The sequence below is a fragment of the Odocoileus virginianus genome, chromosome 12, assembly GCF_023699985.2.
Source record: "Odocoileus virginianus isolate 20LAN1187 ecotype Illinois chromosome 12, Ovbor_1.2, whole genome shotgun sequence".
In the NCBI taxonomy this organism is placed as follows: domain Eukaryota; kingdom Metazoa; phylum Chordata; class Mammalia; order Artiodactyla; family Cervidae; genus Odocoileus; species Odocoileus virginianus.
In genome coordinates, this window is record NC_069685.1 from 30,194,011 (window position 1) to 30,221,163 (window position 27,153).

The 27,153-nt window shown below is 35.4% G+C and overlaps 1 protein-coding gene across 1 annotated transcript in view; it reads right to left on the reverse strand.

Annotated features, from left to right (window-relative positions):
* Positions 1-27,153, reverse strand: part of FAT4 (FAT atypical cadherin 4) — a 173,986-nt gene that overhangs the window by 83,363 nt on the left and 63,470 nt on the right. The window contains exon 2 of the mRNA XM_020870222.2: positions 8,802-8,933. Coding sequence (XP_020725881.2) covers positions 8,802-8,933 — 132 coding nt within the window. The remainder of the gene's footprint in view (positions 1-8,801; positions 8,934-27,153) is intronic.

Here is a 27,153-nt window from a genome sequence, read left to right on the forward strand (position 1 = left end):
CTCTGGTTCAGCCTGAGGAGATAATTAAGCAAGCTCTAAATGGAAGCTTGGACTTCCCTGAGGCTCAAAAGAATCCGCCTGCAATGCAGGAGAACTGGGTTCAACCCCGGGTTGGAAAGATCCCCTGGGGGAGGGCATGACAACCCACTCCAGCATTCTTGCTTTGAGAATTCCCACAGCAGAGGAGCCTCATCGGCTCCAGCCCATGGGGTTGCAGAGAGTCGGACATAACTGAACGCCTAAGCACAGCACAGCACAATATGCACAGTATGCACAATGGAAGCTTACAATATGCACTATAAGAACCAAAGAGAGGGATTACTTTGACCAGTTTGCTAATGTGAAGAGATTTGCATGCTTAATGAATTAACTAATTTATGTCTTTTATATACTTTTGGTTGCACTGGGTCTTCGTTGTTTATGCAGCCTTTCTCCAGCTGCAGCAGATGAGGGCTACGCTTTGTTGCAGTGCGCGGGCATCTCGTGGTGGCTTCTCCTGTTGTGGAGCACAGCTTCCAGGCCCACGGGCTTCAGGAGTTGCGGAACATGGGCTCGGTAGTTGTGCTTTGCGGGTTCTAGGGTTTGGACTCAGTAGCCTGTGGTGCACGGGCTTACTTGCTCCATGGCATGTGGAATCCTCCTGGACCAGGGATTGAACCCATGTTCCCTGCATAGGCAGGTAGATTCTTATCCACTGGACCACCTGGGAAGTCCAGTGTGCAGAGATTCAACGTAGAACAAAAGAAGAAAAATTGAGCTAAAATATTAGATTATGGGTATAGATTGGAGAGGGGCTTAGCTGGTAAGGAACCCACCTGCAATGCAGGAGACCCTGGTTTGATCCCGCATCGGGGAGTTCCCCTGGAGAAGGGCGTGGGAACCCACTTCAGTATTTTTGGGTTTCCCTGGTGGCTCAGATAGTAAAGAATCTGCCTGTGAAGAATCTGCCTGCAACGTGCCTGCACTTGGGCTGGAAAGATCCCCTGGAGGAAGGCATGGCAATCCACTCCAATATTCTTGCCTGGAGAATCCCCATGGACAGAGGAGCCTGGTGGGCTACAGTCCATGGGGTCTCAAAGAGCTGGACACGACTGAGCAACTAAACACAGCACAGCACACACATAGGAGAATCTCAGTTACAACGCACATCGAACCGTATGACCAAAAAACCACTGACCTCGTTTTAATTGGAAACAATCTTTTAAGGCTCTTGATGGTATAGGATGGACTAGAAAGAAGAGAGGCCAGAGAAGGGGTGAGAGAGTAGATTCTGGCCCCAGGAGACTGGGACTTCATTTCCTCAAGGGGAAACTCTTATATAATCTGCATTATTTTCTGGTTCCAAGTCCCTGTTCTGTAAAATGAAAGCAGGGATGCATTCTTGTGTTCACTCAGATCTTTGAACTGTAGCACTCTAGATCTGAAGTATAAACTAGGAATTTGGCTGAAGGAATGGAAAAGAAAAATAGAACATTTATTAAGTGTTTATTAAGTGCTAAGCACTGCTCTGAGAGCATCACTTCATGGGCACTAATTGATTTGATACCTAAAGGCAATCCAGTTGGGTAAGCACTATTATTATCCCCATTTTGAAGATAAAGAAACTGAGACAAGGAAATCTGAACCCTGGTTATCTTGCCCTAGAAGTGAGACTCTCAATCACTGTGTAACAAACATAATACAAACAAAACAAATTAGTAAGGTCTGATGGGTTATTGGATACAGAAGTAAGCTAATGATAGCTCTCAGTTGTTCAACATTCTCTTTTATTCTTGTTTCTTTCTTTTATCAACTCTATGTAATAGGCATAAAAGTGAAAGATATAGAAAAAAATTGATTTCAAATTACTTTGGCTGGGAATTAGGAGAATGTTCTTGCTGAATACATCTCAGGATAAGATCTGCTTGGACACAGGAGACATTATGCATTGAAATTTTACAATTTTATGTATGGTATGTTAAGAGAATGAAGGATAGCTTCATGGAAATGGTTATGTGGCAATGGTTATAACCATAGGAATGGATGTGTGGTCAGAGATTTGAAAAGGGGTTTGATAAAACCATCTGAAGGTCAATATGTGTGACTCACAGTTGAAGCCACAAGATTTGTTGAGGTTTAAATGAGAATAGATAGAGGTACATCAGCATAAAGACTGAATATCATATTGAAAGAGTGGGAAGTAAGGGGAGAGACTGAGGGAAGAATAGGAGGAGGAACCTTGGAGACCCAGAGGACAGCTGGCCACAGAGGTTAATCTACTCTTCAGAAAGAGTAGATTTTAGCAGAGTCAAAAAGAAAGAAACTAAGACAAATTAAAATTAAAATCACCATCTAGATTTGATAATGAGGGATGATGGTAACTTTATAGTATTCAAAAAAACTCTTATAAGCTTATTTGTATATTATTGAAATGATGAACAGTTTGATTTAGATATGCTTAATCACATGTATATTACAGTTGGAATTCTGAGTTGCACATTATACACTGTACTGGTTGAGATTGCATGCTCTGGGGCCATAGTTTTGCTTTTGAATCTCTGCTCCACTACCTAATAATCATGTATCATTGGGTTACTCCTTAACCTCTATGAGTCTGTGTTTCCTTATGTAGACAATCTGGCTGGTAATAATACCTGATACATGGGACTGTAGTGTAGCAGTACTTAATCTGTATTTAATCTGAGGATTAAAGGAGTCACACATGTAAAGGACCTAGAACAATGCATGAAAGGCTTTAAGTGTATGACAGTGCTAATTGTTGTTTTCATTCCTATTTTAATTATTTTTTTAATAAAAGGAATATAACAAGTTAGATGTATTTGATGACAGAGATATTTGCAAATGAATAATTTAAATAAAAATTTGATTAGAGTTGCTATACATCCCAGGAAAAATATTTCTGATTTTCTATTATATATAGTATTACGTTCTGACCCTGAGGTATATGTAGTATTGGAATTGTCAACTTCAAAAATTCCTTTTTGATTTAAATATACTCATATAAAACAAGTATATATATATACATATATATATATGTATATATTTACCATATTAGCTCTAGAAATGTATTTATTAAAGTATCCAGGCTTAGAACTCTCAAGAAGCTATTAGGAAGAACATAAATTTAGGACATTTAGACTCTAAAGCTGACATGCTGGGAAACTACAGAATCTGAAGTTTCCATACATCTTTTCCATCATAGATTAAATATGCTTCATTCTTAAGATCAAATATATAAGGGCATGACTGCTAACAGTCGAAGGCAAAAACACTCTTTCAAAATTTATGTTTAGAGGTATTTGCTATATTTGCACTGCTTTCCCTAAACCAATCTTAAGATTTAGTAATGTGAAATCCTCAAAGCACATTTTAATTTAGTAATGACAGCTGGATTTAACATACTATGCACATTTATCTTGTATATTCAGGTGTACACAGACTATCTAATGTATTTATTGTAATTTTATGGTTTAACAAAAACATTCAATAAGAATTTTAGACTTTGAATCTAACCACATTCTGTACTTTTTGTTCTGTTTCACAAGGAATTCCACTATTCTGGTGAAACAGTCCAGAGAAAAATAGCTACATTCAATTCTGAACTATTAAAATGGAATTTGGAAATTAGGGGAAAGCCAAGATGCAAAACCATATTTCAAGCTATTATATAAACAGTTCAAAATTTAGAAATGTCCCATCTACAAAATGACTATAGTAATTAATACTCCTGAATTTATGATAATTCTGAACAGAAAAGCAAGGCATCAGACTGTTAATAAACCATCATTTTTCACTTTCAAAATCAGCTGATGTGGTGCATTAGTAGTTCCAGTGAATGTCTGAAAATGCATGGCCAAGAGTAATGATTTAATGAGGCCTTTTGAAAAGTCTATTTATTTATTTAGTACCCCAAATATGCAGTATCAGCAATGCTACAAGAAACAAATATCATATTTCAGCTGTAGCACAGTGGAAATAATGCTGTTTAAAAACATTCTACTCTCCTGAGGAACCACAGAGACAAAAGTACGTGGAAGGAATTCTAAAAGTAAATAGCTATAAATTGTAAATGCATTTTATAATCTTAAGTAGTAGTTTCAAAAGCAAGTATGGTACCATGGAATAAAGCTTGAGTGTCCTGGCCCATTACAAGTATAATAATTTGTTTATCAAAGGAAACAAGAGACAATCATGTGTTTCTGAGAGATGTCTATCTTGATCCAACGTATCTTTCAAATGATATTTAAATTATGCTCAATATGTACATATTGCTTTCAGATTCCTTTACCGGGCATTATTCTTCAGTGACCTACTACAGGTTTTCTAACATACTAATATTTTATGTTTGATTTAGTAATTAAGGAAAAGTATATAAACTACATAATATGTGGACATAATTTGCTGATGACCTATATAAACTTAGTGTTTTAAAGAATTCTATTAATGTTTCAAAATCAACCTACAAGATAGTTACATGACAATTTAATGCTGGCCACAAAGTAAAAGAAACTCCTTGCATTTCAATATTGATTCCTACTCAAAACTAGATGAAGAAAGACGACAGAACCATGATTTGTTAAGAGAGAAATCATTTCAAACACATACATACATATTTTCAAATTTAACCTAGAGGTAAGGAACTGAGAACAGAATAGAAGATAAAAGGTTCATCTAAAAACATTAATAATAATTTATTGTAAACCACTCAAAAAAGGAAACAGCCAATAATGCTGAATGTCCTAGGAAGCTTAGGTAGCCATTCCGATTGGCATACAGCCAAAGAAATGTTGGTTTCTCATGTCAGGAGGGGACATAGTCTGTAGTCATTAAAAGATCACTAAAAAATTTAAGAAGAAACATATTCAAGAAGGAAATGGATCTCATAAGCTTAGTCTTTTAAAAATAATAGTGCCAAAGCACTTCTACAAAAATGTCCTTCTTTCCTTTAAAGTTCCAGGTGAAACTACTTCCTTCCTTCCAGCCCATATGGTCTTTTTCCCCATCCGCCTCCACTCTCCCCACCCCCACAGACAGGTCCCATTATAAAATGCTTGGTGGTCATTTCTACCACTCCTCCCGTGAATTGCAAACAATCTTCCTTCCTTTGCCCTAGACTGTTTTACTCCTTTGTGCCTCTTTAACTTCCCACTGTCTCACCTTAAATGCACTTCTTGCATATACTAGATATCACCACCTTACATTGAATACTTAAAAAAAAAAACACAAACCTAGAATGTCTAAGTGATAACATTGGCATAGTTACAGTTTTTTTAACTTGAAAAGGGAAACTCAATAGAAATAAAACAAAGTACACTAAAATCGTGTTGATGTAAATACCTAGACATAAAGACCTTCCCAGCCTTCTTCAAATTTCATACTAAATACAAACACATCTCAAAAATAAACTTGAAGACAATGCAAGTGTATGCAGGTGCACATGCACACACACACACATGCACAGAAAAGTCATGGAGAGAAAAATAAACATACAGGCAGCACTGCATTTGTATTAACCCTTCTTTGTCATATTTTAAAAAGAAAAAAGTAGAGAGGAAAGTAAAATTATAACATAATTTGCATAATATTATTATAAGGGTTGAATGTTGGCAATTCTTTCAAATAAACACTGAAAAATAATTATAAATATATAATATTTAATTATACAATTATTATACATTTTATATATTATAATTATATATATAATATTATATATTATATTGCTATATACTATATAGTAATTTGTTACTATAATTACTATATAAGTTATGTATAAATATAATATATAAGATATATAATATATAATAATACACAATACATATAATATATAAATAATAAATATATTATATATAATAATATATATTATATATAATATGCATTATATATAATATTTATTATAATATATAATATAATTTATATTAAATATAAATATATATTAATAATTGATGTTAATATGTTAATAATATATTTATATATAATTTATTTATGTATATTATACATTTATATATTATAAATAATATTTATAATATTTAATATATTATATATCACATATAATATATTATATTATACATACTACTACTACTAATAATAAAGCTGAACTCCAAATAATAATTCTTAAGAGAGTAGTGCATTTCACTAAAATATGTATATTATAATTAACATGATTATTAATTCCTGCCTTGAATAAATCACTTGAAATAAATGAGCTTTACTTGTTCTGTTCCTACAGAGAGCATCATAAACTTTCATTATCTTTTATTTAGCAAAAAGCTAAAAACCAAAAAAAAGCTCATGCAATTACTATAAGCTCATGCAAATGATACATCAAATAGTTATAATTGTAGCAACTCTCTACTTGATGTATCATTTGCGTGAACTTATAGTAATTGTATGAGCTTCTTTTTTTTGTTTTTTAGCTTTTTGCTAATAAAAGATAATAAAAGTTTATGAATTAAGCTATCCAAATATATATGACCAATGATGAGATTTAAGAAAATCTCAGTAGTATTTACTAAATTATAGCTGATGATATTTCATATCTATCAATAATAATACAAATATTTCTGCATACAGCTCTTGTAATGGTAGATAAAGTTTGGAATAAACTTTTCTCTACATAAAATTGACTAGAAAGTACTAAAAATAAAACACCAAATCTTTTTCAATAGAAAACTACAATTACTTAAATGTACTTGCTTTATTTTGTTTCCTTTTCCTTAGTTACATTTTGGCAAAATGTATAAATGACTAATGGATGAAGCACAAGCTGGAATCAAGATGCTGGGAGAAATATCAATAACCTCAGATATGCAGATGACACCACCCTCATGGTAGACAGTGAAGAAGAACTAAAGAGCTTCTTAATGAAACTGAAAAAGGGGAGTGAAAAATTTGGCTTAAAACTCAACATTCAGAAAATTAAGATCATGGCATCCAGTCCCATCATTTCATGTCAAATAGATGGGAAAACAGTGGAAACAGTGTCAGACTATTTTTTGGGCTCCAAAATCACTGCAGATGATGACTGCAACCATGAAATTAAAAGATGCTTACTCCTTGGAAGGAAAGTTATGACCAACCTAGACAGCATATTAAAAAGTAGAGACATTACTTTGTCAACAAAGGTCCATTTAGAAAAGGCTGTGGTTTTTCCAGTAGTCATGCATGGATGAGAGTTGGACCATAAAGAAAGCTGAGCACCAAAGAATTGATGCTTTTGAACTGTGGTGTTGGAGAAGACTCTTGAGAGTACCTTGGACTGCAACAAGATCCAACCAATCCATCCTAAAGGAAATTAGCTCTGAATATTCATTGGAAGGACTGATGCTGAAGCTGAAACTCCAGTACTTTGGCCACCTGTGATGAGAAGAGCTGACTCATTTGAAAAGACCTGGATGCTGGGAAAGATTGAAGGCACCAGGAGAAGGGGACAACAGAGGATGAGATGGTTGGATGGCATCACTGACTCAATGGACATGAGTTTGAGTAGGCTCCAGGAGTTGGTGGTAGACAGGGAGGCCTGGCGTGCTGCAGTATATGGAGTTTCAAAGAGTCGGACACAACTGAGTTATTGAACTAAACTGACTGATAAATGACTAAGTTGTTACATTCTGTACTGGCCATTAAAATTAGTCAATTATTGAATTATTTACCTTTCTTAAGTTAAATAAGCCAAAAATCAAGTTTTTATATCCTTCTGCAGCTTAAATGAGGGTAAAGAAATTAAATTATCTGTTTGGGGCTTAGCAAAAAGGGAAATGGGCTACTAGTGTATGGAACATTATTCCTCTTTCCAAAATTCTAGAAATTAACTAAAACTTTTACCTAGCAAGGAGACAAAAACAAGTGATGCTATTTTTTTAATGGGAAAACTATAAATTACAAATTATATAAGTTGTCATGCTGTTTGAAGCATGACAATTGCTTTAGTTAAACTTAAAACATAAACATGGAAGACAGAAATCTAAATTGTGCCCCCCAAAATCAATTTACTGCTACGAAACGAATTTCTGTTTATTAATGGGATTCAAAATTCATTGGTTTCCTAGATAATTTCCTTAAAATAATAAGGCTATTACTAAATTATACACTTTATGTTTGCATATATGTATATATGTGGGGCTTCCCAGGTGGCGTTAGTGGTAAAGAACCCACCTGCCAACGCAGGAGACATAAGAGATGTGGATTCAATCCCTGGGTAGAGACGATCCCCTGGAAGGGGGCATGGCAACCCACTCCAGTATTCTTGCCTAGAGAATCCCCATGGACAGAGGAGCCTGCAGGCTACAGTCCATAGCGTCGCACAGAGTTAGACATGACTGAAGAGATTTAGCATGCACACATGCATATATGCAAGTTAAATGAAAAGTGTCAAAGTTGTCTTATATATTTTTTATTTTCTTTTTTAAAATTTATTTTCAATAATTTGCTTTTTGCAAATACAAATAAAAGTAAATTTTTAGCTACATATGCTATAAGATAGCAAATGGGAGTGGTGGGGCATTAAAAATAAGATATTTCTGTAAATATTTTTTATCCTTTGAGAAATTAAAATAATTTGGCTAATGAATCTAAGTTGCACCAGCAATTAACTGAGTTGTGAATTGTTGATCAAAAGAAAATTGCCTCTAGACAGTCTCTATGTTAGCATTCCTATGTCACATTTCAAGAATTAATGTTCTTTGAAAATGAGCACTCAGTGCTTAGCCTTAGTTATTAGTTAATAAATGTTGTCAACATATAGTAGAAATTTGATAGATCACTGGAATATTATGTTTCAAAAAGTCAGACAAGGTCTGAGCTACCTCATCAGCATCCATGGCTGTCAGCTGCATAATCTTAGAACCATCTCCTATATTCTCCTCCACTGTGAGATCCAGCATGTCTGTTGGGAACACTGGTGGATTGTCATTGATATCTTGAAGTGTTATTTCTACCTACAAGAAAGAGAAAGAAACAATATATGAATGCTGTGTATGTCTGCAAGATACCAGTTAAATTGTATACCAAGAATCCACTTAAATAAGCCTTCCAAAAAGAATCAAAACCTTTATATAAAGTTGTGAATTATTTATAGGAAAAGAAAAGCCAAGTAAGATAGGTCCACGGATCAACTGTCATCTAAAACCCCAGATTTGTGCACCAGTTAAGAATTGTTCAGATTAGCACTGTCTGTCTTTCAGCCATTAAGTGCTGCCTGACACACAGATGACATGGTATAAAATTTCTTCCTGAAACGCTTATATATTGGCAACTAATGTCCAGGGAAAAAAAGAAGTTCACATTTTGTTTTAAGAAACATTCAGCATTTTTCCCTTTAAAGCCAACTCTCAATCTTTGGGGGAAGAAAACTATACATATATTTTCTTTCTATCTTCACTCCCATCAATACTTCTTGGTGTGACTAAAGCTAAAAATCATCCCGTTCATACGTGGTATTCAGATAGGTTGCAAATAATAACTATCCTTGAAAGATCCTCATCAGAAGTCAGAATTATTTGTTTCCCTAGCTAAGAAAGGGCTTCCCTAATAGCTCAGTTGGTAAAGAATCCTCCTGCAATGCAAGAGACGCCAGTTTGATTCCTGGGTCATGAAGATCTGCTGGAGATGGGATAGGCTACCCACTCCGGTATTTTTGGGCTTCCCTTGTGACTCAGCTGGTAAAGAATCTGCCTGCAACATGGGAGACCTGGGTTTGACCCCTGGGTTGGGAAGATACCCTGGAGAAGGGAAAGGCTACCCACTCTAGTATTCTTGCCTGGAGAATTCAATGAACTGTATAGTTCATGGGGTTGCAGAGTCGGGCACGACTGAGTGACTTCCAAAAAAAAAAAAAAACCTAAGAAAAATTGTTTAGAAAGAACAATCTGTGAATATTAAATAATAACTTCAAACCATGTGTTTTCTCTTTTGAGTTAGGTGCTAAAAGTTGAATATCTGATAAGAAAAAGGTAGACAACTGCTAATAAAACTGAAAATGTCCCCAGTTGGATCACAAAATTAAGTCATCGAGGAAAGTCCATCCACCCATTTAGCTCAGATGTAACCACAACATTTTTCTTCTAGGATGAAATGTCATCTTTTATAGTTATACTGTAAAAACTCCATCAGATCAAGAGTGATGAGAGTGAATATTAGGAGACAGCAAAATAATTCTAGTTTTTTCTTTTCTAGGAAGAGGAAAGGGTAGAAGGAGAGGTAGTAAATAGGATTGTCAGTATTCTCTGGCAAAGAATGAGTGGGAAATACAGGAGAGCTAGACAAATAAATGGATGGGCAATTGATAAAAAGAAAAATCCAGAAAACAATATACAGAATTTAGTACTAAGTCATTATTGTAGTTCCACCACTCAACAGGACAGTTTTGATCGTAGCTAATGACTGACCTGAACTGAACTGAATGTCTCAAATTGGTCTAGGAAATGGTTAGGGCAGCCTTAGTAGTTAGAAATCTGCTATTTTGCTTTTGGTTAACACCATTCTCTACACCACTGCCTTTATTTATTTTTTTTTCACTTTTTTCCATTTATTTTTATTAGTTGGAGGCTAATTACTTTACATCATTACAGTAGTTTTTGTCATACATTGAAATGAATTAGCCATGGATTTACATGTATTCCCCATACTGGTCCCCCCTCCCACCTCCTTCTCCACCCGATCCCTCTGGGTCTTCCCAGTGCACCAGGCCCGAGCACTTTTCTCATGCACCCAACCTGGGTTGGTGATCTGTTTCACCCTATATAATATACATGTTTCAATGCTGTTCTCTTGAAACATCCCACCCTCGCCTTCTCCCAGAGTCCACAAGTCAGTTCTATACATCTGAGTCTCTTTAAATAGAGATTGAGATTGTTAAAACTGCAGCTTGTAAGGAGCATTCCCGACTTCCTAGCAAAGTTGTAAATAACATGAGTTTTTTAATTAGAACAACCAGAGTTCAGATTCTTTCTCTGCACTCATTAACTGGAGAAATTTGAGCACTTAATTTCTCTGAGACTTACTCTCCTTATCTTAAAATTGGGATAATAATGTATCTTAGAGCATTTTATGAAGACTAAACTCTGATGATGCTAGCAAAATGCTTATCACAGGGGAAACTTTCAATGAAAAGTAGATCTTGGTTTTTAAATTGTCAGAACAGAACTGGGCATTCCTTAGAGCCAGGGAGAGACTGTATTTGTGATAGAATATGACTCCTGAGAGTCCCTTGGACTGCAAGGAGATCAAATCAGTCAAGCCTAGAGGAAATCAATCCTGAATATTATTGGAGGGACTGACTGATACTGAGGCTGAAGCTCCAAATCTTTGACGACCTGATGCGAAAAACTGATTCAGAAAAGACCCTGATGCTGGGAAAGGTTGAAGGCAGGAAGAGAAGGGGACGGCAGAAGATGAGATGGTTACATGACATCAGTGACTCAATGGACATGTGTTTCAGCCAGCTCCGGGAGATGGTGAAGGACAGTGAGGGCCTGGCGTGCTGCAGTCCATGGGATCACAAAGAGTCAGACACAACTGAGAGACTGAACAACAACTTATTTCTAGTGCATGGTACAGGGCCTGATATATCTTTGATGTCATGTTTAATTGGTGCCATTCTGGATTCTCTTTACCCTCAATTTAGTGTTCTTCTCTACACACACACACACACACACACACACACACACACACACATTCACATATAATTACATACACACACACTCATACATGCATCTGTTGTTATTCAGTCGCTCAATAGTGACCAATCTTTCCTGGCATCAGGGTCTCTTTCCTAGAATCAGTTCTTCCCATCAGGTGGTCAAACTATTGGAGCTTCAGTTTCAGCCCTTGTCCTTCCAATGAATATTCAGGATTGGTTTCCTTTAGGATTGACTGGTTTGATCTCCTTGTAGTCCAAGGGACTCTCAAGTGTCTTCTCTAATAGCACAGTTCAAAAGCATCAATTCTTCAGCTCTCAGTTTTCTTTATGGTCCAACTGTCATATCCATACATGACTACTGGAAAAATCATACCTTTAACTATATGAACATTTGTTGGCAAAGTTATGTGTCTGCTTTTTAATATGTTGTCTAGGTTTGTCATAGCTTTTCTTCCAAGGAGCAAGTGTCTTTTAATTTCATGGCTGCAGTCACCATCTGCAGTGATTTTGGAGCCCCCCAAAATAAAGTCTGTCACTGTTACTATTGTTTTCCCATCTATTTGCCATGAAGTGATGGGACTGGATGCCATGATCTTAGTTTTCTGAATGTAGAGTTTAAAAAAAAAAAAGAATGTTGAGTTTTAAGCCAGCTTATTCACTCTCCTCTTGCACCTTCACCAAAAGGCTCTTTAGTTACTCTTCCCTTTCTGCCATAAGGGTGGTGTCATCTGCATATCTGAGGTTATTGATATTTCTCCTGCCAATCTTGATTCCAGCTTGTGCTTCATCCAGCCTGGCATTTTACAGGATGTACTATGCATATAAGTTAAATAAGCAAGGTGACAATATACACTTTTGATGTACTCCTTTTCCAATTTGGAACTTGTCCTTGTTCCATGTCCTGTTTTAACCATTGCTTCTTGACCTGTACACAGGTTTCTCAGAAGGCAAATAAGGTAGCCTGGTACTCCTATCTCTTTAAGAATTTTCCACAGTTTGTTGTGATCCATACAGTCAAAGGCTTTATCATGGTCAGTGAAGCAGAAATAGATACTCCTGCTTTTCCTATGATTCAATGGATGTTGGCAATTTGGTCTCTGGTTCCTTTGCCTTTTCTAAATCCAGTTTGTTAGGTATAGTAGATTCTAGCGTAGAAACATGTTACGTATAGTAGATTCTTCATTATGGATGATGAGTGAATGAATTGAACAAGACCCTTCTATATTTTAATAGTTATAACTAACACGAACATGCCAAACCCTGTTTTAAGTTATATGTATGTGCACATTCATATACATCAGTTCAGTTCAGTTCAGTTCAGTCGCTCAGTCGTATCCGACTGTTTGTGACCCCATGAATCACAGCACGCCAGGCCTCCCTGTCCATCACCAACTCATACACACACATAAATGCATAAAAAATCCTGAAAAGATCCCTATGAGGCAAGTACTATTATCTTCCCATTAGAGAAATGAGTTAACCCATGTACATAGATTAAGTAATTACCCAATAACAGAGAGTTAGTAAGTCAGTAGTAAGTTTCCTTTACTACAATGCAAACCTGTCTATCTCTCTCTCTATATATAAGCACACCCCTCTCTCTCTTTAGGCATGTGTGTTCAATAAACATAATGAATCATATTTGAACAGTATGTCACAGCTTTATAAATATATTTTTATAAATGTGCATATTATTCCTGTCTGGAATTTGGATCACTTACATATGAACTAACTAGCCATATAATCTTGGGTCAGTCTATAAATCTTTGTCAGAATTAAAAATAAATCAGCTAGGTGATCCTTAGATTTAGCTCCAGAAATCTGTAACCATGTATGCTCTATGAGATTTTGGCCAACTCCATCATTTCAGGTACAAAAGATTGTTTCTGTCTTTATTAGCAAGAATAAATTTAGTTAAATATTAATAGACTCAAAACTAAACATTTAATCTACCAGTTATAGACACAGATCTAGAACATTTCATCATTGGATTTTGATATACATAACAGTTATATTTTTGATTAAAGGTACCAGAGGTCATCCATTTAATAGGTTAGGCTATGCTTTTTCCAAAATCAGTATCAGCTTGCTAATCAAAAAGCTGTAACTTTGTATTCTTCTTCAAAGAAAAATCTAGATATTTTCTCTAACTTTCCAGTCTCTATGCTCCACTTCACAATCCTTCAAGTATTCCTCAAAAACTTTTAGCATCACTTCTCTAGATTCCCTCATTAGCCTGGAGTATGAATAACCAAGAGGAGGAGATCTGAACTCATTGGTGTAGCAGGTTTCATCTGGCAATCCCTTCACTTCTGAACCAGTGTGTAAGTTCTTTGGTTTCTACTACCAAGAGTTCCAAGATCGTGAACACTGTTTGCCTATGAAGTGGTCACTGATTCCCATATTTATTCCTTTAATCTTTTAGACTCTATCACATAAAAGGTATATGTTAGTCACTATAAATATAGTAAATATATAAGAAAATAAGACAGGCCACCATCTCTTGTGGGGAAGAAATGAAGTCTGACCATGGAAATATATACAAATAGAAACATCTATTTGGAAATATATGGTTGACATATTGATTCCAAGCAGTTAGTCCTCTATGCTATGAATAATTCTTCCAGCAGTCCTGTATCTTGCCCATAGCAGTTACTATTTTTTCCTGATGAGTCCAGATTCTAACATGCACTTGGCTCACTGTCTTGGATCTCCCATCGACCTAAGAGTTTTATTCCATTACTACCATCACTTTGGTCTAAGATTTGGTATGGTTTTTTGAAATACTGTCATATAAAACACAAGAATCAAACATTAACAATTTAGAGAAGATATCTAGAAAGAAAATATAGTTTATTAAATATAATAGTAAGTTATCTAGAGATATTAATTAAGACACTATAATTTTAAAGAGTCCTTTCTGTACAAATCAGATAACTTTAAATAATACAGATAATGGCTATTAGTGGTTTATTTATAAATTATCTGATTTTTAAAATTGTCTAAAATATAATTCCTAAACTAAAGAATCCCTAAAGAAAGTATGTTCATAAATCCATTCCATTATTTTAAAATACATACCCAAAACTACTGCATAGCTTTTAGTACTAGCATTGCCCCTCTAATGTTTTACATTTGTTTTTTACATTTGTTTGGACATGAAATAAGCAAAAATAAATGTATTATTAAATATTGTTTTGCAAAAAATAATCACATTTTGAACTCAGAAGCTTCCCTTCACAAGTGGCTGTATTTTAAATGAAAGCAAAACAAATAAAGACTGTCAATAGGTTACATAATTTAAGTCCAGGGGACATCTTCAAGGTATCAATTCTATAAGTTTGTGAAAAATGACCCTCAAAGATGAAAGAAACATTACACTATGACGATAAGGTACTTGCATATTTTATGCCTGCCTATCAGATGTTGACCTTTGTGCTGAGATAGTCGGCCTTAGCGGACATATATGGTTTCACCTACCATTACAAGGGCAGTTGGTAGCTTCATGGTTGACTTGTTTATAACAAAATATCAGCTACACCTAATGACAGGTATTGTCTATGACCGTCACTGCATTACCATTCAGATACCTTCAGAATAATGACTTTCTTGGCTAAGACACCTCATCCTTAGTCAGTGAAACCCTAGTAAATAATGATGTTTCAAGAAAAATACATGACCAAGATTAAGGGAGCTAACAATCAATTAATTAAAAAGTGTCTGTCTGTCTTACCTTTACTTTGTAAAGGTAAAGGTTAATTTAAAAGTATGGCTTTAAATAATGTCACTGAACTTTTATGCTGAATAGACAAATAGATCTTTAAAAAATAAAATGTTTACTGTGTAAATTGTTGCTATGAAATGGGTACAATGCTTTACTCCTTAAAAATGTTTCCCTATTATATGCAATTTATCATTTCATTCTGTACTGCATCAGGAATGATGTTATATTTTGAGAATTTACATTTAATTTTTTAATTAAAAAAATATCAGAATTCAACTACATGACAAATGAGCAAATTGCTAATTAGCAATAGCAATTATCAAATCATTACATATGCCTAAATATAAAACATGGTATTTCACTAATATAAGTTTATATTATGAAAGTAATACTCTATATTCAAGGCTAAGGAATCAACTAAAATATTAAGGTCCATTATGAGCTCATTCCTCAGTTAGTAAACTGACAATTGTATTGTGGTCACTATCTCAACCACAATTAAAAACATATTAAATTCAAACTCTCTCTGCAAGCTAAATGAATTGGTTCTTAATGTATCAGGATGAAAAATGCCCCCAAACATATTTTTAATTCACAATCTTCTTGCAACCTACATAAAGTGTTCTTAACGAACAAGGATGAAAAGCAATCATTTTTTTTTTCCTTTTAAAAGATTGTAGAATTTATAATACAACAAAAGATTATGTTAGGTAGTCTAAGTAGGAAAAACGGAGTCCAAAATGTCAGTTAGAAAAAGCCCAGGAAAAGAGACAAAGGAAGAAAATCCAAGGACTGGAATAGGAACCTTGGGTGGGAAAAAACACACCCAAACATGCCCCCTTCCTGATAGGTGGCAGATACAAGCCCTATTTTGCATAGGGCAGAACCAATTAGGCTCCAGTGGGGGAAGCCAAAAGTATAAAAAGGGAACCCAAGCAGGGTTGAAGCCACTCCTACAGGGTCCGCTAGCTCTCATGTCTTGGGTGTGTACTTTCTGCTGTCTGCCTAATAAAATTCTGCCTGTGTGAGCTGTAACACTGGTCTGTTGTTTCAAATCTTTGCTGTGATGAGACTGGAATAAACTTAGAAAATAGAAATAGAAATATATGCATTTGCAAGAAGTAATATCAAAATTCTTAGAATCCCAGATATCATCAGGTTCATCTCCCAGTCAAAAGCAAGGCATTGAACTGTCAGGTCATTTATCTAAGAAAAAACAACAGTCAGACTCAACTCTAGCTACTGATTTTTGCAGAGATCTGTGGACAGGTCTGGAGAGGGAGTAGCATAATATGCCTTAGACCACTCCCTCTAATCTTTGTCAAAGACAATGAGTGTTCAAAAAAAATATGCATTTGATGTGTACAGAAAATTAATTTTTTTTAAATTAATGTTTGATTATCTACCCTACAAATACTATTTTTCCACATCCTTGCTCATTTTAAGTTCCTTTATATTTATATTAATGGAAAATAATCTGTGAAGGTTTGCCTTAGTGATGTCACTGCAAGACTATTAAACAATCAGCAATAGGCAGTGGGTATACACTGCAAGTAAAGAAACTATAGCTAAATTATCTCATTGTTGTTTTTCAGTCACTTAGTTGTGTCTGACTCTTTGTGACCCCACGGACTGCAGCACTTCACTCTCTCCTGAAGTTTGCTCAAACTAATGTGCATTGAGTTGATGATGCCATCCATACCATCTCATCCTCTGACACCCCCTTCTCATCCTGCACTCAGACTTTCTCCATAGATAGCAAAAAAAGCTATTGCTTTGAAAATGTCTACAAAGAAGCTATTTCTTCCATGTCCTGGCCATTGTACATAGTGCTGTGATGAACATGGGGATTCTTGTATCTTTTTGAAATTTGGTTTTCTCAGGGTAAATGCCCAGTAGTGGGATTGCTGGTCTGTCCAGCAATAGAACTATCATATGATAATTCTATTTTTCTTTTATAAAGAACCTGCATACTATTCTCCACAGAGGTTTTATCAAATTGCATTCCTATGAGCAGTGCAAGAGGGTTCCCTTTTCTCCACTCCCTCTCCAACATATACTGCGTGTAGATTTTTCGATGATGGCCATTCTGACCAGTGTGAGGTGATATATAACAGCTGATTCATTTTGTTATAGAGCAGAAACCAACACAAAATTGTAAAGCAATCATACTCCAATAAAACAGTAAATTAAAAAAGAAATTATTTTTCTCAAAAGATACAATAAGAATCATTTTCAAAAATGACAAAGGTTTAAATGGTTTGTGAGACAGACATAAAATACATATATTATAAAACAGTAAAAGAAGACGTATCACAGCAAATAGTACTTGATCAGTTGCTTTTTGTTAGTGCCAAATATAATTATTTACTTTATTGCCTTTTTATTTTCATGAAACTGACACTCCAAATTTCTCAAATACTACTATTACCATATGAATTGTGACAAAGCATTGCACCAAAACTAATGCTTAGACTTCACATGTATTACCTCCAAAGATACTATGATAATGCCACCAGGTTGTATTTAAACAATCGTTTAATTAACAAGTCTGCCAATAATTATTTATTTCACCAGAAGTATTTTTGCTCTGATTTCTTTAATACATTTACAAATCATAGAAGTTGGTCATTTGCAAAACTTCTCAGGCTAACAGATCATTTATACTGTTCAAATTTGTGACTTTTAGAATTTTGAGGGCAAAAATTGTCTTCTTTATTTTTGCATTCTCACAACTTATCCACCTCTCGCATATAACTTTTTCTCCAGAAATATTTGTTTTCAAAGCAAACCCAGGTTATTTGACATTTTATTAGAGTCACATGTTCAGCAAATTTTAAAAAATTAAGTATGTTACTGGTGTGGGCTTCCCTCGTGTCTCAGACAGTAAAGAATCTGCTGACAATGCAGGAGACCTGGGTTTGATCCCTGGGTTGGGAAGATCCTCTGGAGAAAGGAATGGCTACCCACTCCAGTATTCTTGCCTGGAGAATTCCATGGACAGGGGGAGCCTGGTGGGGTATGGTCCATGGGGTCACAGAATCAGACAGGACTAAGCAACTAACACACACACACAAACACTGGTATATGAAAAATGTATTCATCAACATTGACATATATTACAATAATATTTAGAATCAATCCAATCCCATTGATTTCCTAGTTCCTGTGTCCCCATCATGTTATTATCTATAATTTACGACATAAAATCATATTTGATGATAATTCAATAACTTTATACTCAGATGATTTAAAACAACTTCAGAAAAATCATCTCTTGTATCAACATATACAATAACAATTCAGGAAGTCTCTCACCTGGAAGACTGAAATATAGGATCCTATGAAATGCCCATCACTGTTTCAGAAACAACTACACTAAACACCACAAAGTCATGAATAAACCTACAAAAATAATTGCAGTCATTCAAATGTGCATTACCCTTAATAGGTCATTACAGTGTCACTCCAATAACACTTTGCTAAATGATGCCTTAGTTTATACTGTGTTGGTGCTACTGCAATTGAGTGAGGACAAAGTCTAATCTTACACTCAAAACAATTTTTATTTCATCAGAGTGAAACAAAATGCTGAAATCTAGCATTTAATTTTTCTGTTCGGAGGTTCAAGTGAGGCGTTGAAGTCGAAAGCAAATTAACCAATTTGAAATCCACACCAAGATCAGTACAACCATCACCGCTGAGCTGTCGCTTCCTTTGACTCTGAAAAGGAAAACTCCACCTTTCCTGTTGGAGAGGAGGCTGTGTGTGAACATGAGTCTGCCTGCACTGCAGCGCAAGACTCTGCTCTGGGGGACGTCTGGGTTGTGTGTGCAAGGAAACATTCTATGACTTGACTTTAAACTTGGGAATCAAAAGCAACGTTCATTAAAAAAGACATCAGGATAGAAATATGAAAGCCATGGCTCAAGTATATAATCAAACTTAAATTTTAAATGCTGGCAATAACTTCCCATTCGCTCACTTCAAATAAAGCCAAATACCATGTGATTCACTCAAGTCAGTGGGACTGACATACTTTGCATGTTATATTGGCTTCCAATGACAAGGCTTTATTTAGTAAATTTATGTTAAATCCTGTATATACACTGAGATGAGATAGAAGGGCTTCCTTGGTAACTCGTATGGTAAAGTATCTGCCTGCAACGCAGGAGATCAGGGTTCAATCTCTGAGTCAGGAAGATTCCCTGGAGAAGACAATGGCAAGCCACTCCAGTAATCTTGCCCCAGAGTTCCATGGACAGAGGAGCTTGGCAGCCTACAGCCTATGGGATTGCAAATAGAGCTGGAGACGACTGAGCAACTAACAGAGCAAAAGGTCTAGTTACATCTCAGCAGAAAGCTTGGCATTCTACATTAGCTTTTTGGGAGGAGAACTAATCACATAATTTCATTTGGAAGGGCATATATCTCCCTTCTCTTTAAAATTTCAAATATGAGGTTAAGTTCAGTCTTTAAGAACAAGAAAATTCAATACCTACTTACACTATCATTTATGAGTTTAATCTCCAAGCACTTCGACCTCTTAACAACAAGAATAGAGCTGTATTGCTATGAAAGGATGGTGCCAGGGTTTGCATATTTCCTTTAATTTTGTTCTTCATTTCTTTCCCTATTTTGGGTGACCACTGGGAATTCTGCTGCCATGAGTCTCGGCGAAATGTGTCACTATATCCAGAACACTTCATCATGTTGCAGAGCCAAAATCTATTATGGTTTGCAAGTGACTCATATTTTAGTTATGAGAGAGCCCTAGCAAAGAACAGTTTACATCTAAAAGTCCTAAATGTCAGGAATGTAATGTTTGGACTGCATAGGTATGCAAGGTCCAGTCATAGTCTGCAAACAATGCCTGGAGGTATTTATTTATTTATGATGTATAACCAAACTTTTTCACAAGAGTCTGTGGTAGCTATAATAATAGTGTGCTGTCTCATCTTGGTGGTATTTCTGTACTTTTGCAACTGAAATCTTGAAGAAAATGGGGAAAATAAAACTATGGAAAAATGACCTATGATTCTATATTATGAAAGACCAGCAGGGGCTAGATGTAACTGAGTAGAAAAAAGTCGTTAGAGCCGCTACTACACATAAATATGAACCAGAAATTCTTGAGAATACAGGTCTGTTGCAGGACCCAACTTTACTGAAGTTTCGGGGATCATCAGAAAGTACATCTTTGTATTTAGGTATAGGTTTTCTTCAGCATGACAAGAAAGAATAAAAACATGTATCTCACAGAAGCTGAGCAATAAAATGTTATATACTAAATGTTATTTGGTCTTCCCAGGTGGAACTAGTGGTAAAGAACCCGCCTGTCAATGCAGGAGACCTGAGACACAAGTTCGATCCCTGGGTCAGGAAGATCCCCTGGAGGAGGGCATCCAACCCACTCCAATATTATTGCCTGGAGAAACACATGGATAGAGGGGCCTAGAGGGCTACAGTCCACAGCGTTGCAAAAAGCTGGACATGACTGAAGCAACTTGGCACGCAAATATTATTTTACTATATCTTTAAATAAAAAACAGCTTAGTAAAAGAAACATTGATAATATTTGAGGACGCAACATTTAATTTGGGAATTAATTAGAATACCCCTTTTTAAAATTTTAGGCTAGCAAATACTTTGCATTTCTAACTTTATACCTGAAATTTAAATTTTGTGTATATTTAGATATCTGCATTTATTTCACATGAATTTGTACTTTTTTCATTCCAAGTATTCTGGAATAAGAGGAAAGAAGGAAGCATATATATTTTAAATTTTTTAAACATCATCTTTCAAAAGCAAAGTAAAAATTACTTTAATGAGTTTTAAAGCAGAACATATTTTACATATAAGCTACATGTATGTAACTGTGACCAATTATACTTCTCAAACAAAAGCAATTACATTAATCTCTCACCACTAAAACTCATCTAGCAGTCAGCAGCATATGTTCCTGGGATTTCAGTGCATTTCTTACCAGAAAAGAAATATGTATGAGTCACAGGCGGGCTTGGACAGTAGCCAGAAATGACAAGAATGGCTTGAAGTGCGGACAAGACATAGTTAACTCCATTCCTGAAATAAAATGCTTTCCATAACTCACCAAATGTGTGGTGACATAATAAAAAGCTAGATTTGTTGTGCTTTCAATATTGTTCAAATTAGAACCAAATAAGGATTTCTTTTAAGGCAAAGGCAATCATGTGTAACCACTTCAACTTTTCCTGAAATCAATACTGCATAATTTCTGCATTTTAACAGATTCTTAAGGACGCCTAAAAGTAAATGCAGGATAAAGGATCAAGTTAAAATATCTGTGGTTGCATATGAAACTTATGGAAATTTTTATACCATTCTTCAAAACAAACACCCTGAAAAGCATCCCGGAGTATACTTTTCAACAGTTGTTCATCTGAACATGGTAAACATACATCAAAAAGAAAAGCTAGTATAAGAAAAACAAATAAAAATATTCCACCAAATTTTTCCTCACTTTTTTTTGACATAATAGATCCTGTATTTTTTTTAATAGAAAGGGCTTCTTCTATTAAGACTGCTGCAAAATGGAAACATAGTTTGATTTATATAAAGATACTAGCTGCAGTAGTTTGAATTATTGATCCCAATTCTTCACCTCTTCCAGTAAGTGACTCCACAGTCCGTCCCAACTTTAGGGGGAGTTTCTCTCTTCCACCTCTTGACTTTGGGCTCATCCATAATTAGTTCAGTTAGTGGGATGTTTACAAATATGGCCCAGGTAAAGACTTGAAAGGTATTTACCTTCTTGTACCTCTGCCATAGTTACTAGAATACCATATCCATGCAAGTTTACTAGTACCAGAAAGGGGACAACAGACGGCGAATAGAGGAGACACTGACATTGAGAGATGAATAGACTGAAGCAGGCTTTCCAGCTGAGCTCAAGCCGAGATCAGCCTAACTGCCTACTCAGAGATGTGTAGCTCAGTGCCCGACTCTGTGAACCCATGGATTGCAGCCCTCTAGGTTCCTCTGTTCATTGGATTTTACAGGCAAGAATACTGGGATGGGTTGCCATTTCCTTCTCAAGGGGATCTTCCTGACCCAAGGATCAAACCCACGTCTCCTGCATTGGCAAGCGAGTTCTTGACCTCTGAGCCACCAAGGAAGCCCCTACCTAGAGATGCATGAGAATACGCGTGTATTGCTAGTCCTCTGTCCTTCCTTGGTGGCGCTAGTGGTAAAGAACCTGCCTGCCAATGCAGGAGACATAAGAGATGAGGGTTCAATCCCTGGGTTCGGAAGACCCCCTGGATCTTCCACTCCAGTATTCTTTCTTGGAGAATCCCATGGACAGAGGAGCCTGGTGGGCTACAGTCCAAGGGGTGCAGAGAGTCAGACGTGACTTAGCATGCATGCAGGCAGTAGTCCTTTGAGGTTGTATTGCTCTTTGTTATGCAACATCACTGTGACAATAGCTAACAGATACATACACTAAAAAATGGATTCATTTAGTGAAAATGTTACTTAATTTTTGTTTTAAATAATGGATTACTGTTCTATTTAAAATGAGGAGCAAAAAGAAGAAAAAAGTTAATATATACTGATAACTGTGGTATACCTTGTACTATGAGGTCATTTTATTTTTCTTTTTAAAGTAACAACTTTATTGAGATACAATTCACATATCATAAAATTCCCTCATTTTTAAGTGTATAATTCAATGACTTCTTCCCCCTAGGACTATAAAACATTTTTTTCCAATTATACATATACACATGCGTCTACTCTTTTACAAATTCTTTTCCCATCAGACACATAGACTAAGAGAATGAACTTATGGTTACTGGGGGGAAGGGTGGAGGGGAAGGAATAGAGAGTTTGGGATTGACATGCACATGCTGGCATATTTAAAATGAGTAACCAACAAGGACCCACTGTACAGCACAGAGAATTCTGCTCAGTATTATAAGGTAATTTTTAATGTTATGAACTTATGAACAAATCTTCCTACCCTGTATAACTTCTCACTCTTACTTAACACCCACGCCCTTTTAGGACAAAGCAGAACAAGACATGATCCCCAAGCTCTCCTGTCCCTCCCACAATCCAAAAATTAAAGGAACAGGGTGGGAATACTTGACTCAAAAACAAATCATGGCTGGGTTGAGTCAATGAAATTGTCTTTCTCAAAAGGGTAGAAATTTATGGAAAAAAAAAAATGGGAAACTCTGTAAGAAAACAATGGCACAGCTACAATGAGACAATGTAGTTCCTATGAATGCTTGGTCCCACCTTTAGTGGTTTTCTAGTGCCCACCTGAGGCCTGGCTAGGCTTTTCTTATGGAACTGTGGCAATGCCAAAATGATCCTTTAGCCCCATTTCACCTTTGTACATTATTTTTTACCCTTAAAGAAATTTCTGCTACTCTATGCAAAAGACATGTTTTGACTTATGGCTCTTCTATTCCATTTTAGTTTGTTTATGGTTTATATTGTTTATATTTCTTTATATATATATATATATTTAAACAACTATTTCACAATGTTAAAATTAAAGTACTATTTAGAGTTTTTTTTTACTTCAAAATGGTAACAATTTTTAAACATATGAAACAGCATCATAAAAATCAGGAATAAATATAACTTTTTCTAATCTAAAATGTAGAATACATCTGAAAATTTTGAAGTCACTGTCAAAGTAAAAATTTTTGCAGTGCACTGTGCTTTATTTTAGAAAGCCTGTTTTCATGAATTCAGAGTGGTTTTCTTCTAAACTTCAATGGAACATTTAGTTTCTGCCATAGTGTCTAGCATACAGTAAGCACTTAATATGTTTATTCACTGTTTTTAAAGTCAATATGTTTATTCTGGTAGCACATTTTGTTGCTACATATGTAAAAATGAAGAGAATGGTATTTTATATGCAAAATTAAGAGCAGAGAACACTAGTTGGGATGAACCATCAAATATTACAATTATCAATACATTGCATAGCAAAGATCCTGATAATGATTGCCTGATATTTACTGAGATAAAAGCTAATTAATAGGAAAGGATACTTTTAAATGTAAATGATCAATAAAGAAATACAAATCACATTTTCTTTAAAAAAATATTTCAGTTTGGGAGGGTTTTATTTCTCCTTGTGGAAACCAAAGTATCAAGCTTCTCAGTGTAGTAACAGTATCAAACATTTTAATGTGTCATTTTTTAAAAAGTATTTCACCTTAAAATCACTGAACTGCTACAGAAGTGTACTCTCTCAATAAAGAGAAAAAGTTGTGCAAAATACAACAAAAATCTGTATACTTCGTAAAATAAGAGATTAGACTCAAGAGTAATGAAAAAGATATGCCAATTATAAATACCTACTGACCACAAATAATCATCTCCATGAAGTAACATGGTTTAATTATTTTGTCCAAATATACTCTCATTCTTTGTGATTTTATGACTGTATACAATAAGTAGGAGGACATCAATAGAAGCTTTGATTTTATTTTGCAAATAAAGGGATATTCTCTTCATTAAAACCAAAAAAAAGAAAAAAGTTTCAGGTAATCTTCCATTACTAATTAGGTTTTTTTTCTGCATTTATATTTAGGAAACATTTTAAAAACCCATTTTAAAGCATTTTTATACTTATAGTAAATATTCAAAAATTAAACTATATAAGAGAATGGGACTTTATGTAAACCTGGCAGTGTAGAATTGCAAGCACTTTAAATCTGTCAGAATTAATAAGAAAAACAAAAGAAACAGCACAGTTCTCCTGTCTAGACTAATAGAATTCTCACAGTCTGCTTATGTTAATAAATTTTATAGGAAATCTATCCCTTTCCTCTAGTGATTGTATTTAGATATTAAAGCCTGAGAGTATTTTTTCAGTTAATCAGAGAATGGTTTTTAAGAGAATAAACTACAATTTTAATAGTCATTATTAACTGTTTTCCTATTACTAAAGTGTTATTAAGCATTGTCAAAACTGTTATTATTGACAATTTTTAATATTCTATGTGTATTATGAAAAACCATCATGCAAATTTTCATATAAAATTCCTTTTTTCACCATAAACATTTGTACATTAAACTGTATAGTCTTTCCTTTAAAAGTATTTCCTAAAACTTTTTAAAAACTTAAAATAGACTATTAATTGTGACAAAAATGACATTTTAAAGTTAATATTGTCATTTGCATTAATGTTATTAATGCATTAATAATATTTATAACAGCTAAGTAACCTCTTTCACTTTGTGTCTTTTTAGTAAATAACCATCTTCACCCATCTAGTTTCCCTAAGGATAAACTCCATAAAAGCATAGGAAATATAAGTTAGAAATTTCATTCCTTAAAATATAACAAATATGAATTAAACTCAAAATTCAGTGAGGAGAAAGATCAAATATATACAATTTACTTACTAGAGTGGGGTGCCAGTTCCTCCTCCAGGGGATCTTCCCAACTCAGAGTTCAAACCCGCATCTCCTGTGTCTCCCGCATTGAAGGCGGATTCTTCCCCCCTGAGCCACTAGGGAAGCCCTTCAAGCTCTCTTGTTGTTCAGTCATCAAGTCGTGTCCAACTCTTCACGACCTCATGAACTGCAGCACACCAGGCTTCCCTGTCCATCACCATCTCCTGGAGTTTGCCCAACATCATGTCCATTGCATCAGGGAAGCCATCCAACCATCTCATCCTCTGCTGTCCCCTTCTCCTGCCTTCAATTTTTCCCAGCATCAGGGTCTTTTCCAATGAATCGGCTGTTTACATCAGGTGGCCAAAGTATTGGAGCTTCAGCATCAGTCCCTACAATGAATATTCAAGGTTGATTTCCTTTAAGATTGACTGGTTTGACCTCCTTGCTGTCCAAGGGACTCTCAAGAGTCTTCTCCAGCAACACAGTTTGAGGCATCAATTCTTCACTGCTCTGCCTTCTTTATGATTCAGCTCTCACAACTGTACATGACTACTGGAAAGGCCATAGTCTTGACTATGCAGACCTTTGTCAGCAAAGTGATGTCTTTGCTTTTTAACACACTGTGTAGGTTTGTCAAAATGTTCATGCCAAGAAGCAATCATCTAATTTCATGGCTGCAGTCACCATTCTCAGTGATTTTAGAGCCCAGGAAGAGATCTGTCACTGCTTCCACCTTTTCTCTTCTATTTGCCATGAAGTGATGGGGCTAGATGCCATGATCTTAGTTTCTTTAATACTGAGCTTTAAGCCAACACTTTCACTCTCCTCCTTCACTCTCATCAAGAGACTCCTTATTTCCTCTTCCTTTCTGCCATTACAGTGGTATCATCCATATATCTGAAGTTGTTGATATTTCTCCTGGCAATCTTGATTCCAGCTTGTAACTCATCCAGCCCAGCATTTCCCATGATGTGTTCTGTGTATACGTTAAATAAACAGGGTGACAATAAACAGCCTTGCTATACTCCTTTCTCAATCCGGAACCAGTCACTTGTTCCATACAAGGTTATAACTGTTGCTTCTTGACCAGCATATAGATTTCTTAGGAGACAGGTAAGATGGTTTGGTATTCCCAACTATTTAAGAGTTTTCCACAGGTTTTTATAATCCACACAGGCAAAGGCTTTAGCATAACCAATGGAACAAATGTAGATGTTTTTTTCTGGAATGCCCTTGCTTTCTCTATGGTCCAGTGAATGTTGTCCATTTGGCCTCTGGTTCCTCTGCCTTTTCTAAACCCAGCTTGGACATCTGGAAGTTCTCAGTTCACATAATGCTGAACCTAGCATGCAGGATTTTGAGCATAACCTTACCGGTATGGGAG